Source organism: Somniosus microcephalus, chromosome 3 (assembly GCF_052327205.1).
Source record: "Somniosus microcephalus isolate GS21.2 chromosome 3, FLI_Smic_1.0, whole genome shotgun sequence".
Lineage (NCBI taxonomy): Eukaryota > Metazoa > Chordata > Chondrichthyes > Squaliformes > Somniosidae > Somniosus > Somniosus microcephalus.
In genome coordinates, this window is record NC_140989.1 from 160,985,593 (window position 1) to 160,999,732 (window position 14,140).

General features: G+C 47.7%; 1 protein-coding gene across 12 annotated transcripts in view; it reads left to right on the forward strand.

Annotated features, from left to right (window-relative positions):
• Positions 1-14,140, forward strand: part of syne1b (spectrin repeat containing, nuclear envelope 1b) — an 834,787-nt gene that overhangs the window by 465,269 nt on the left and 355,378 nt on the right. For all 12 annotated transcript variants that reach the window (XM_085981815.1, XM_085981811.1, XM_085981814.1 and 9 more), the window contains 3 exons: positions 1,056-1,232; positions 2,750-3,015; positions 3,253-5,413. In XM_085981815.1, the coding sequence (XP_085837941.1) occupies positions 1,056-1,232; positions 2,750-3,015; positions 3,253-5,413 (2,604 nt within the window). The remainder of the gene's footprint in view (positions 1-1,055; positions 1,233-2,749; positions 3,016-3,252; positions 5,414-14,140) is intronic.

Sequence of the window (14,140 nt, forward strand, 5' to 3'; positions counted from 1 at the left end):
TGCAGTCGATTGATATCATCCTCACTGTTTGCCACACCCCCAAGTTTGGTGTCATCTGCAAATTTAGAAATTCTACTCTGTATTCCAATATCCAGGTCATTTATATATATCAAAAAAAGCAGTGGCCCCAGCACTGACCCTTGGGGAACACCACTGTCTACCATCCTCCAGTCTGAAAAACAGCCATTTACCACAACTCGCTGTTTTCTGTCCTTAAGCCAATTCCTTATCCAAGCTGTCACTGACCCACCTATTCCATGAGCCTCAATTTTGTTAACCAGCCTTCTATGTGGTACTTTGTCAAACACCTTCCTAAATCCATGTAGACATCATCCATTGCATTCCCTTCATCAATCCCCCTGTTACTTCATCAAAAAATTCAATTAGATTAGTCAAACACCATCTGTCTTTTATAAATCCATGTTGGCTCTCCTTAATTAGCTTAAACCTCTCCAAGTGCCCGTTAATTTTTTCCTTGATTATTGTTTCTAAAACTTTACCCACCACTGATGTTAAGCTGACCGGCCTATAATTACTAGGATTGTCCTTACACCCTTTCTTGAACAATGGTGTCACAGTTGCCACTTTCCTATCCTCAGGCACCTCCCCCGCATCTAGGGAAGATTGGAAAATTATGGCAAGCCCTTCTGCTATCTCCTCCCCCACTTCCCTTAGCAACCTGGGATGCAAGCCATCTGGACCAGGAGACTTATCCACTCTAAGCATACTCAGCCTTTCTAGTACATCCTGTCTATCAATTTTCACCCCTTCCATTGCTTCTACCTTTTCCACTTCTACCGATATTTTGTCAGCATCCACCTCCTTAGTAAACACCGATACAAAGTACTCATTGTGTTGTTACAACACAGAATAACGGAGAATGCCCAGACCTGACACATGACTTTCTGACTCAGAGGCGAGATTGCTACCCACTAAGCAGCTTATGTCCTGGATTTCCACCAATCCAATACCGTCTCTCTACGCTCTGCCATTACACATTCGTGCAGCCCCCACGAGTTAAGATTTTGATGAATCCAGGCTGTACTTTGTTTCAGATTGAGCAGCACCTGGTCAGATCGCAGGAGCTGGCCCTGGGTTGGGAGGAAATAAAACGGCACAAGGTGGAGCTTTCGGCTTATTTTCTGGACGCTGAGCAGCAGCTCCAAAGCCTGAAGAGGAGACCTGCGGAAATGGAGTTGAAAATTGTTCAGAAACAGTTGGCCCAGGTGCAGGTAAGGAATAATGCCGACATTAACAGAGACATTAACAGGTAGTTGTCAGATCTTAGGAACAGGAGTTGGCCATTCAGCCCCTCGAGCCTGTTCTGCCATTCAATTAGATCATGGCTGATCTGTACCCCAACCCCATTTACCCACCTTTGCTCCATATCCCTTGACAATTAACAAAAATCTTTCGATCTCAGTCTTGAAAGCTCCAATTGACTCCCAGCATTCACAGCCCTTTGAGGGAGAGATTTCCAGATTTTCTCTACCCTTTTTGTGAAAAAATTGCTTCCTGATTTCCCCCCTGAACGGCCTGTCTCTCATTTTAAGATTGTGTCCCCTTGTTCTGGATTCCCCCACCAGGGGAAATAGTTTCTCTGTATCTACCCTGTCGAATCCTGCGACCGGTGGGTGCCGCGGGGACTGGAGTGCATTATCAACCCGGAAAACCAAATTTTAATTTGATTTGTTAAGTTTTAGTTGAACTTTTGTTTATTTACAGTCCAATTGGGTTGTTTTTTTGGGTCCAAACAAAAAGAGTACCCTGTCGAATCCTTACATCATTTTAAACACCTTGATCAGATAACCCCTCAACCTTCTAAGCTCAAGGGAATCCAAACCCAAGTTTATGCAACCTGTCCTCATAATTTAACCCTTTATGCCCTGGCATTCTGGTGAATCTGCGCTGCACCCCTGCCACGGCCAATATATCCTTGCTGAGGTGCAGTGCCCAAAATGGAACGCAGTACTCCAGGTGGGGGTCTGACCAAGGCGCTGTATAACTGAGGACTGTCTTTATCTGGAATCCATAGAGTTTTCTAAATTGAATCCTTCTAAATTTTCAAGGCGAGCAGGGTAGTCGCATTCTTAAGTCTGCATATTCTAAACTCACTTTGCAACCAAGTGACAGGCCTGTGGCCTCCTCTCAGACCTTTGCCGGTTGCTCCTTTGCCCAGCGGCTAGCAGGCACACAGGTTGCCACCCAAGGTGGATGACCCCAGCTGGTTTTCCTTCTCTCTCGCAAAAGAGATGCTGCAGCCTTTGCGCCTCACATCAGGGAATTAATTGGATTGGCCGATAACCGCCCACTGGGTGACACTGGATGGCGGAGTTCCAGTGCTCAGTGCAGCAGTTTTGTCATTTCTTATTTGACTTTCGGGTATTCATACTGTTGTGTTAAAGGCATCAACCCTAAACCACATCAGAAGTGTCTTGGGTGCCATTCCACTTTGAATCGGTCTATTGGGGCCTTGACACTTGATTCACATTTCGGGTGGAGTATGGTACGTTGTTAGATGTTACTGGGATTGGAGGTTTTCTATGTCCATTCGTTTCAACCTATCCTAATGGGACCGAAGAAGTCCAGATCCCATCTTAAGGAAGCTAGCAGCAATTTGAAGTGAGCTTCCTCCACCTTTGACCTTAATGGGCTTTTGCTGTTGAGGACACAGTCACATTTATCAGCCAAGTTCAGAGTTCACACTAATAAGCTGTTGGAATATTCTGTATTTATTTGTTATCTTCAGGAACTGGGTCGTCAGTTCCAGTCCAAGCAGGCTAACATCACTGCGCTCACAGAGAAGGTCAGTAACCTGACAGAAGGCCACGAGTCACCTGAACACTCAGAGATCGGCCAGTTAAGCAACCAGTGGTTGGAGCTGTGTCACCAGATCAATGTTCTTCTCTCAATGAGGGAGGAGGACCAGCAGAGAGCGAGGGACTACCACGATCAAATGAGTATTGTGGAAGTGCTTTTGGACAAGTTCACAAAAGAATGGGACAACTTAGCAAGGTGAGTGTGTGGTTAGACAGACAGATTTATCTTATCTATCAGTCTGTCTGGCTATTAATTTATCTCAGTGCTGTTTGTGGGGTCTTGCTGTGTTCACATTCCCAGCATGTGCTGCAGGCAGGCGAAGGGACCATGCTCCAGAACGGAGTCTGAAAATGACCACTCTAATTAAACCGAAGACGTAAACTGGGAGTAACCATCATCATTCTCACTCTGATGTTGTTTTATTTGTAACAGAACTGATGCTGAAAGTACAGCCGAACATCTGGAAGCTCTGAAGAAACTCGCAAGCGTCGTGCAGGCTCAGAAATTTGTACTGGACGACCTGAAGGAGCAGAAGCAGAAACTAATGGATCGCTTGAACCCTGAAGATAAGGAACTGATCAAAGAGCAGACCAGCCACTTCGAGAAGCAATGGGCCCACTTGGAGAACCTGATAGAAAAGAAAATCCAGATCTCCGTTATGACCTTAGAGGAATTGAGCCAGTGCCAGTCCAAGCTCGAGGACCTGCTGGACTGGGCGGACGGTCAGACACAACTCTTTGCCGAGGCTCTAAGATGTAGCCCGCCGGCAGAGCTGGCGCAGACGCTGCTCCTGGACCACATTGCCATCTGCAACGAGCTGGAGTCCCAGCAGCTGGCTCACGGAGCGGCGACGGAAGAAGCTGAGAAGATCTTGGCCCGCCTGGGCTTGGACGAGAGGCAGTGCCTGCAGAGGGCCCTGGGTGCGCTGCACGGGAAGATGAGCTCCCTGAGCGAGGTGGTCAGTCAGAGGAGGAAGTACCTGAGCAAAGCCCTGTCGGACCGCACGCAGTTCCTCATGGCTGTCAGCCCCGCCATCAACTGGATCCAGCAAAATGAGAGGATGGCGATGTCCCAGGAGCAGGTGGCTCTCATGCCGCTCGACGTGGGCAAGCAGATACGGACCTGCAAGAAGGTGAGCAGCAACCTGAAGGAATATCAGACTGATGTCACAGCCCTGTGGGCTCAGGGCAGGGAGTTGGCGAGGGAAGCGACGGAGGAGGAGACGGCTGAAATAATGACTCAGCTACAGGACCTGCAGAGCATGTACGATTCCGCACTGCAGAAAAGCGCCCAGCGGCTGCAGGAACTGGAGAAGATCCTGGTCTCCAGGAAGTACTTCAAGGCGGATTTGGATAAAGTGTGCCACTGGCTAAAACAGGCGGACATTGTGACCTTCCCACAAATCAGCCTCATGAGTAGCGACACGGAGCTCTGCTCCCAGCTGAGCAAGTACCAGCTGGTTTTGGAACAATCCCCCGAGTATGAAAATCTCCATCTTCTGGTGCAAAGGACCGGTCGGGAATTGCTACCTTCACTGAGTGAAGCCGATCATTCCTTCTTGGATGAGAAGTTAAACATCTTGCCCAAGCAGTTTAACTTCATCGTAGCCCTCGCTAAGGAAAAGTCCGACAAAATCCAGGAGGCGATTGCGGGCCGCAAGGAGTACGTCTCCCTGATTGATCTAACCAGTAAGGCACTGAGTGAACTGGAGGACCAGCTGGTTCAAATGGGCAAGACCCGTCTGAGCCTCTCCTCAAAGGAGGTGGTTTCAGTGCAGAGCGACTACAAGGCCCTCTTCGCTGAGGTGATGAGCCTCGGTAAAGCAGTGGATGAGCTGAACCAAAGGAAAGAGACCTTCCGGAGCTCCGGCCAACCGTGGCAACCCGACGAAATGGCGAGTCTGGCGAGTCTTTTCAATCGACTGAGGCGGCAAATGGAGCTGAGAGTGGGGCTGCTGGACGACACCATCGCAGCGTACCGAGATCACGAGGCCACGTCGCTGCAGTTGGAGACACAGCTTCAGGCTCTGGGAGAGGAACTCATCAAAATGAACGAGGAAACTCTTTCCATCGAGGAGAAGCTGAAGAACTACCACGCTTTGGCTGGGTGCGTGCAGGACGCCGGCTCACTTTTGAAGAAGCTGATCGAGCAAGTGGAACAGTTTTCGCCCGAGCTGGACAGCAGAGCTCACGAGGCAAGAAGTCAACAAATACAAGCCTGGAAAGAAGACCTCCAGTCAGCCCAAGGAACGATTGGTGCGAGGATAATGGAGTGCGAGAGCAGACTCATTCAAAGCATTGACTTCCAGACTGAAATCCAGCACACCCTCGATTGGCTGCGGCAGATTAAAGGAGACCTCAGTGCTGCAGCAAACTTGGACATAAAGCTTCAGAGCATCCAGGAAGAGATACGGAAGTCCCAGATCCTCGAGGAGGAAGTGCAGTCAAGTCTTCGGATCATGGCGGCATTGAGCAGTAAAGAGAAAGAGAAGTATACCGAGTCCAGGGAGTTGATGCCTCCACAGGTGGAGAGCAACCTACTTGAACTTTCCCAGCTCGAGGCCGAAGTCCAGGAGACATTGAGCATCAAGAAGGTTAGTCAATATCTTAGGAACATAGGAATTGCTAGACATAAAAAGAACAAGGACCATCTAGATGACCTTCTACCATCCTGGTAGTCACATGATACATCAATAATGGAGTTGTTACTAATCATAGCAATTACTCTCTATCAATTAGTCTACAACAGACCCAGGTGAGGAAAACCCCAGCTTTTGGAACCATAGGACCAAAGTCACCTCTTCCCCCCAATCATGCTACACTTACCACACGTCACGTCTCAAATTAGTCTTATATATTGTATCCCAAAAATATTAACTTCAGAAAGAAATCTATCTAATTTGCATTTGAATAAATCAACACCAGCTGCTGCCACCTTCTCCCTAGGGAGCCTGTTCCATAGAATGGCCACTTGCTCGCTAAAATTATAGCCAAAATCTTGCTGAAAAAATAACGACGTGTTAATGACACATTATTAATGTGCAAATCAGCCAGCAAGTTCAGGGGATTAAGCGATACACCGTGAGTTGCAAATCTCCTGAACTTGCCGGTTGATTTACAACGTTCTGCCATTTGCTTTGCACAAACGGCAGCTCGCCCTTCACCTCCCTGTTATTTTTAAGAACTTGCTGGATTTGCACATTAAACTTGAATTAAACTCACCGTAGAATGTTAGGGCTGGCACTTAACAGCGTAAGTACTCTTTTAACAAAGTGATAGTTGTTAATGCAATGCCAATCAATCTCTCTGGCCCAGAGAGGGAACAATTTAAACTGTTCAATCTCATTCCTGCAAGGAGTCAATTGTTATTGATTTTTTAAAACTGTAACTTAAAATATTTACTTTTTTTTACTATTCTTTTCTGTCCCTTTTTATCACTCTCTCTCCCTTAATCCAATCTTTGACTCTCTTTATTTCTTTCTCTACCTGATTTGATTCTAATTCACCCCCATCAATTCGCCCTATTTCCTTCTCCGTTGTACCTCTGTTTCTTTCTCAATTCTTAAATCTCATTGGTTAAGGAGATACACTGTTGGTCCCATCATTCACTAAGGTCCCAGATGCCCCGTTGTTATCAGCTCGCACTTGCAGGGCAAAAATTTGTTCGAGCTGAATGGTGAGGGATAAAGTCGAACTAGCGGGGCACGCTGCGAGATGCCCCGCGCCAGCAAAACCTGAGCCAATGTTTCTGCAGATTAGTTTTGAATTTACCCCGCTTCAAGCTCAGGCCATGTCCTCTGGATCTAGTGTTCGAGAAAGGTGAAATAGCTTGTCATGGCCTACATTATCCAGTCCCCTGTGTTCTACAGATGCAACTTTACCAGTATATTAAATAAATGATCGGCAAGTCACTTTCAGGAGTCAACAGTGCCAGCAGCCTAGATCACAAATGAGGGTACATGTTTTGATTGCATGCTCCCCACGTAGAGACTCACACACCGGGAGTGTATATTGGGATGTTGTGTGTGCGCTGCCTATGATTCGCCGCCCATTCAGGATCGTCAGGTTGCCATTGAGCAAGCCTCCCCACCAGGAGTGATTAACGGGATCATTTACCCTGTGATGTTTCAGTAAATCAAAAGGAAGATTTTGGATGTAATTCAACTGTGTATGTAAATCATAGAATCATAGACATTTACGGCACAGAAGGAGACCCATCGTGCCTGTGCCGGGAATCCTATAGTTCATTAAAGCAATACTTATAGAAACATAGAATGATTTTCCCAATTACGTTAATTCTGTGTCCTCTAGTCATCTCTCCGGTATTACAGCACTCTCTCCGGTATTACAGCTCTCTCTCTGGTATTACAGCCCTATCCCTGATATTAGAGTCCTCTCTCTGGTATTACAGCTCTCTCTCCGGTATTACAGTCCTCTCCCCGGTATTACAGTCATCTCTCTAGTATTAGAGTCCTCGCTCCGGTATTACAGTCCTCTATCCAGTAATACAGTCCTCGCTCCAGTATTACAGTCCTCGCTCCCCTATTACAGTCCTCTCTCTGGTATTACAGTCCTCTCTCCAGCATTACAGCCCTCTCTCCAGTATTACAGCCATCTTTCCAGTATTACAGCCCTCTCCATAGTATTACAGCCCTCTCTGCAAAATTACAGCCCTCTCTCTGGTATTACAACCCTCTCTCCGGCATTACAGCTCTCTATCCAGTATTACAGTCCTCTCTCCAGTATTACAGTTCTCTCCCCAGCATTACAGCCCTCTCTAGTATTACAGCCCTTGTTCCGGTATTACAGTCCTCTCTCCGGTATTACAGCCCTCTCTGCGATATTACAGTCCACTCTCCAGTATTACAGCCGTCTCTCCAGTATTACAGCCGATCTCTGGTATTACAGCCCTCTCTCCAGTTTTACATTCCTCTTTGTGATATTGCAGTCCTCTCTCCAGTATTACAGTCCTCTTTCCGGTATTACAGTCCTCTCTCTGGTATTACAGTCCTCCCTCTGGTATTACAGTCCTCTCTCTGGCATTACAGCACTCTCTCCGACATTACAGTCTTCCCTGTGGTATTACAGCCCTCTCTCTGGTAATAGAGTCCTCTCTCCGGTATTACAGCACTATCCATAGTACTACAGCTCTCTTTCCGGTAATACAGTCCTCTCTCCAGTATTACAGCCGTCTTTCCTGTATTCCCGTCCTCTCTCCAGTATTACAGCACTCTCTCCAGTATTACAGCCCTATCTGCAGTATTACAGCCCTCTCTGCAGTATTACTGCCCTCTCTCCAGCATTACAGCCCTTGTTCTGGTATTACAGTCCTCTCTCTGCTATTACAGCCCTCTCTGCGATATTACAGCCAATCTCCGGTATTACAGACCTCTCACCGGTATTACAGCTCTCTCTCCAGTATTACAGCCCTCTCTCTGGTATTACAACCCTCTCTGCGGTATTACAGCCCTCTCTGCAATATTACAGTCCTCTCTCCAGCATTACAGTCCTCTTTTCAGCATTACAGTCCCCTCTCCGGTATTACAGTCCTCTCTCTGCTATTACAGCCCTCTCTGCGATATTACAGCCAATCTCCGGTATTACAGACCTCTCGCCGGTATTACAGCCCTCTCTCCGGTATTACAGCTCTCTCTCCGGTATTACAGCCCTCTCTCTGGTATTACAACCCTCTCTGCGGTATTGCAGCCCTCTCTGCAATATTACAGTCCTCTCTCCAGCATTACAGTCCTCTTTTCAGCATTACAGTCCCCTCTCCGGTATTACAGCCCTCTCTGCGATATTACAGTCCTCTCTCCGGCATTACAGTCCTCTCTCCTCTATTAAACCCCTCTCTGCAATATTACAGGATTCTCTCTCTGGTATTACAGCCCTCTCTCCGACATTACAGCTCTCTCAAGTATTAGAGCCCTCTCTGCAGTATTACAGCCCTCGCTCCGATATTACAGCCATCACTCCATTATTACAGCCCTCTCAGCAGTATTACGGCCCTCTGTCCGATATTACAGCACTCTCTCCAGTATTACAGCCCTCTGCAGTATTACAGTCCTCTCTCCAGCATTACAGCCCTCTCTGCTGTATTAAATCCCTCTCTGCGATATTACAGGACACTCTCTGGCATTACAGCCCTCTCTCCATCATTACAGCCCTCTCTCTGGTATTACTGTCCTCCCTCAGGCATTACAGCCCTCTCTCCAGTATTACAGCCCTCTCTGCAGTACCAGAGCCCTCGCTCTGATATTACAGCTCTCTCTCTCTCATATTACAGCCCTCCCTGCTATATTACAGCACTCTCTCTGGTATTACAGCCCTCTCTGCGGTATTACAGCCTTCTCTGTGGTATTACAGCCCTCTCTCCGGTATTGCACTCCTCTCTCCGGCATTACTGCCCTCCCTCCTTTATTACAGCACTCTCTCCGGTATTACAGACCTTTCTCTGGTATTACAGCAGTCTCTCTGGCATTACAATCCTCTCTCCGGTATTACAGTCCTCTCTCCGGTATTACAGGCCTCTCTCTTTTATTACAGCCCTCTCTGTGGTATTACAGCCCTCTCTCCAGTATTACAGTCCTCTCACCAGTATTACAGTCCTCTCTCCTGTATTACAGTACTCCCTCCGGTATTACAGACCTCTCTCCGGCCTTACAGCCCTCCCTCCAGTATTACAGTCCTCTCTCCGGTATTACAGTTCTCTCTCCAGTATTACAGTCCTCTCTCCGGTATTAATGTCCTCTCTCCAGTATTACAGTCCTCTCTCCGGTATTACAGTCCGCTCTCTGGTATTACAGTCCGCTCTCCGATATTACAGTCCGCTCTCCGGTATTACAACCCTCTCTCGGGCATTACAGTCCCCTCTCCAGTATTACATTCCTCTCTCTGGTATTACAGTCCACTCTCCAGTATTACAGCCCTCTCTCCGGTATTACAGTCCTCTCTCCGGTATTACAGTCCACTCTCCGCTGTTACAGCCCTCTCTCCGGCATTAAAGCTCTCTCTCCCGTATTACAGCCCTCTCTGCGCTTTTAGAATCCTCTCTCCGGCATTACAGCCCTCTCTACTGTATTACGGTCCTCTCTCCGGCATTACAGCCCTCCCTCCAGTATTACAGTCCTCTCTCCTGTATTACAGTCCTCTCTCTGGCATCACAGCCCTCTCTCCAGTATGACATTCCTCTCTCCAGTATTACAGTCCTCTCTCCGGTATTACAGTCCTCACTCCTGTATTACAGTCCTCTCTCTGGTATTACAGCACTCTCTCCAGTATTACAGCACTCTCTCTGGTATTACAGCCCTCTCTCCGGTATTATATTCCTCTCTCTGGTACTAAAGTCCTCTCTCCGGTATTACAGTCCGCTCTCCGGTATTACAGCTCACTCTCTGGTGTTACAGCCCTCTTTCTAGTATTGCAGACCTCTCCCCAGTATTACAGCCCTCTCTCCATTATTACAGCCCTCTCTCCGGTATTACAGCTATCACTCCGGTATTACAGCACTGTCTGTGATATTACAGTGCTCTCTCCAGTATTACAGTCCTCTCTCCAGTATTACAATCCTCTCGCCGGTATTAAAGGCCTCTCTCCAGTATTACAGCTCACTCTCCTATATTACAGCTCTCTCTCTGGTATTACAGTCCTCTCTCTGGTATTACAGTCCTCTCTCTGGTATTACAGCCCTCTCACCAGTATTACAGTCCTCTCTCCTGTATTACAGTCCTCTCTCGAGTATTACAGTCCTCTCTCCGGTATTAAAGTACTCTCTCCGGTATTGCAATCCTCTCACCGGCATTACAGCCCTCCCTCCTATATTACAGCACTCTGTCTGGCATTACAGACCTCTCTCCGGTATTACAGCACTCTCTCCGGCATTACAGTCCTCTCTCCGGTATTGAAGTCCTCTCTCCGGTATTATAGTCCTCTCTCCGGTATTACAGTCCTCTCTCCAGTATTACACTCCTCTCTCCAGTATTACAGTCCTCTGCAACATTGCAGCCCTCTCTCTGGTATTACACTCCTCTCTCCAGCATTACAGCCCTCTCTCCAGTATTACATTCCTCTCTCCGGTATTACAGCACTCTCTTCGGCATTACAGTCCTCTGGTATTTCAGTCCTCTCTCCAGTATTACAGCTCACTCTCTGGTATTACAGTCCTCTCTCTGGTATTACAGTCCTCTCTCTGGTATTACAATCCTCTCTCTGGTATTACACTCCTCTCTCTGGTATTACAGTCCTCTCTCCAGTATTACCATCCCCTCTCTGGTATTACATTCCTCTTTCTGGTATTATAGCTCTCTCTCCGGTATTACAGGCCTCTGTCCAGTATTACAGTCCTCTGTCCGGTATTGCAGTCCTTTGTCCGGTATTACAGCCCTCTGTCTGGTATTACAGTCCTCTGTCCGGTATTGCAGTCCTCTGTCTGGCATTACAGTCGTCTCTGCAGTATTACAGCTCACTCTCTGGTCTTACAGTCCTCTCTCCGGTCTTACAGTCCTCTCTCTGGTCTTACAGTCCTCTCTCTGGTATTACATTCCTCTCTCTGGTATTACAGCCCCCTCTCCAGCATTACAGTCCTCTCTCTGGTATTACAGCCCTCGCTCCAGCATTACAGTCCTCTCTCCGGTATTACAGTCCTCTCTCCGCTATTACCCTACCCTCTCCATTATTACAGTCCTCTCTCTGGTATTTCAGTCCTCTCTCTGGTATTTCAGTCCTCTCTCTGGTATTTCAGTCCTCTCTCTGGTATTTCAGTCCTCTCTCCATTATTTCAGTCCTCTCTCCAGTATTACAGTCCTCGCTCCAGTATTACAGTCCTCTCACCGGTATTACAGTCCTCTCTCCGGTATTACAGCCCTCTCTCCAGCATTACAGTCCTCTCTCTGGTATTACAGCCCTCTCTCCGGTATTAAAGATCTCTCCAGTATAACAGCCCTCTCTCCGGTATTACAGCTTCTCTCCAGTATTACAGCACTCTCTGCGCTTTTACAGTCCTCTCTCCAGTATTACAGTCCTCTCTCCGGTATTACAGCCCTCTGGTATTACAGTCCTCTCTCCGGTATTACAGACCTCTCTCCGGTATTGCAGACCTCTCTCCGGTATTACAGTCCTGCCTCCAGTATTACACTCCTCTCTCCGGTATTCCAGTCCTCTCTCTGGTATTACAGCTTCTCTCCCATATTACAGCACTCTCTGCGCTTTTACAGTCCTCTATCCAGTATTACAGTCCTCTCTCCGGTATTACAGTCCTCTCTCCAGTATTACAGCCCTTCCTCTGGTATTACAGTTCTCTGTCCAGTATTACAGTCCTCTGTCCGGTATTACAGTCCTCTCTCTGATATTATTGCCCTCTCTCTGGTGTTACAGTTCTCTGTCCGGTATTACAGTCCCCTGTCCGGTGTTACAGTCCTCTCACTTTACTGCCCTCTCCCCAGTATTGCAGCTCTCTCTCCAGTACTACAGCCCTCTCTCTGGTATTACATTCCTTTCTCTGGTATTACAGTCCTCTCTCTGGTATTATAGCCCTCTCTCCGGTATTACAGTCCTCCCTCTGGTATTACATTACTCTCTCCTGTATTACAGCACACTCTCTGGTATTACAACCCTCTCTGCGGTATTACAGCCCTCTCTGCAATATTACAGTCCTCTCTCCAACATTACAGTCCTCTTTTCAGCATTACAGTCCCCTCTCCGGTATTACAGTCCTCTCTCTGCTATTACAGCCCTCTCTGCGATATTACAGCCAATCTCCGGTATTACAGACCTCTCGCCGGTATTACAGCCCTCTCTCCGGTATTACAGCTCTCTCTCCGGTATTACAGCCCTCTCTCTGGTATTACAACCCTCTCTGCGGTATTGCAGCCCTCTCTGCAATATTACAGTCCTCTCTCCAGCATTACAGTCCTCTTTTCAGCATTACAGTCCCCTCTCCGGTATTACAGCCCTCTCTGCGATATTACAGTCCTCTCTCCGGCATTACAGCCCTCTCTCCTCTATTAAACCCCTCTCTGCAATATTACAGGACTCTCTCTGGTATTACAGCCCTCTCTCCGGCATTACAGCTCTCTCAAGTATTAGAGCCCTCTCTGCAGTATTACAGCCCTCGCTCCGATATTACAGCCATCACTCCATTATTACAGCCCTCTCAGCAGTATTACGGCCCTCTGTCCTATATTACAGCACTCTCTCCAGTATTACAGCCCTCTGCAGTATTACAGTCCTCTCTCCAGCATTACAGCCCTCTCTGCTGTATTAAATCCCTCTCTGCGATATTACAGGACACTCTCTGGCATTACAGCCCTCTCTCCATCATTACAGCCCTCTCTCTGGTATTACTGTCCTCCCTCAGGCATTACAGCCCTCTCTCCAGTATTACAGCCCTCTCTGCAGTACCAGAGCCCTCTCTCTGATATTACAGCTCTCTCTCTCTCATATTACAGCCCTCTCTCCAATATTACAGCACTCTCTGTGATATTACAGCCCTCCCTGCTATATTACAGCACTCTCTCTGGTATTACAGCCCTCTCTGCGGTATTACAGCCTTCTCTGTGGTATTACAGCCCTCTCTCCGGTATTGCACTCCTCTCTCCGGCATTACTGCCCTCCCTCCTTTATTACAGCGCTCTCTCCGGTATTACAGACCTTTCTCTGGTATTACAGCAGTCTCTCTGGCATTACAATCCTCTCTCCGGTATTACAGTCCTCTCTCCAGTATTTGAGGCCTCCCTCCGGTATTACAGCCCTCTCTCCGGTATTACAGGCCTCTCTCTTTTATTACAGCCCTCTCTGTGGTATTACAGCCCTCTCTCCAGTATTACAGTCCTCTCACCAGTATTACAGACCTCGCTCCTGTATTACAGTACTCCCTCCGGTATTACAGACCTCTCTCCGGCCTTACAGCCCTCCCTCCAGTATTACATTCCTCTCTCCGGTATTACAGTTCTCTCTCCAGTATTACAGTCCTCCCTCCGGTATTAATGTCCTCTCTCCAGTATTACAGTCCTCTCTCCGGTATTACAGTCCGCTCTCCGGTATTACAGTCCGCTCTCCGGTATTACAGTCCGCTCTCCGATATTACAGTCCGCTCTCCGGTATTACAACCCTCTCTCGGGCATTACAGTCCCCTCTCCAGTATTACATTCCTCTCTCTGGTATTACAGTCCACTCTCCAGTATTACAGCCCTCTCTCTGGTATTAAATCCCTCTCTGTGATATTACAGGACACTCTCTGGCATTACAGCCCTCTCTCTGGTATTACCATCCTCTCTCAGGCATTACAGCCCTCTCTCCAGCATTACAGCCCTCTCTGCAGTATT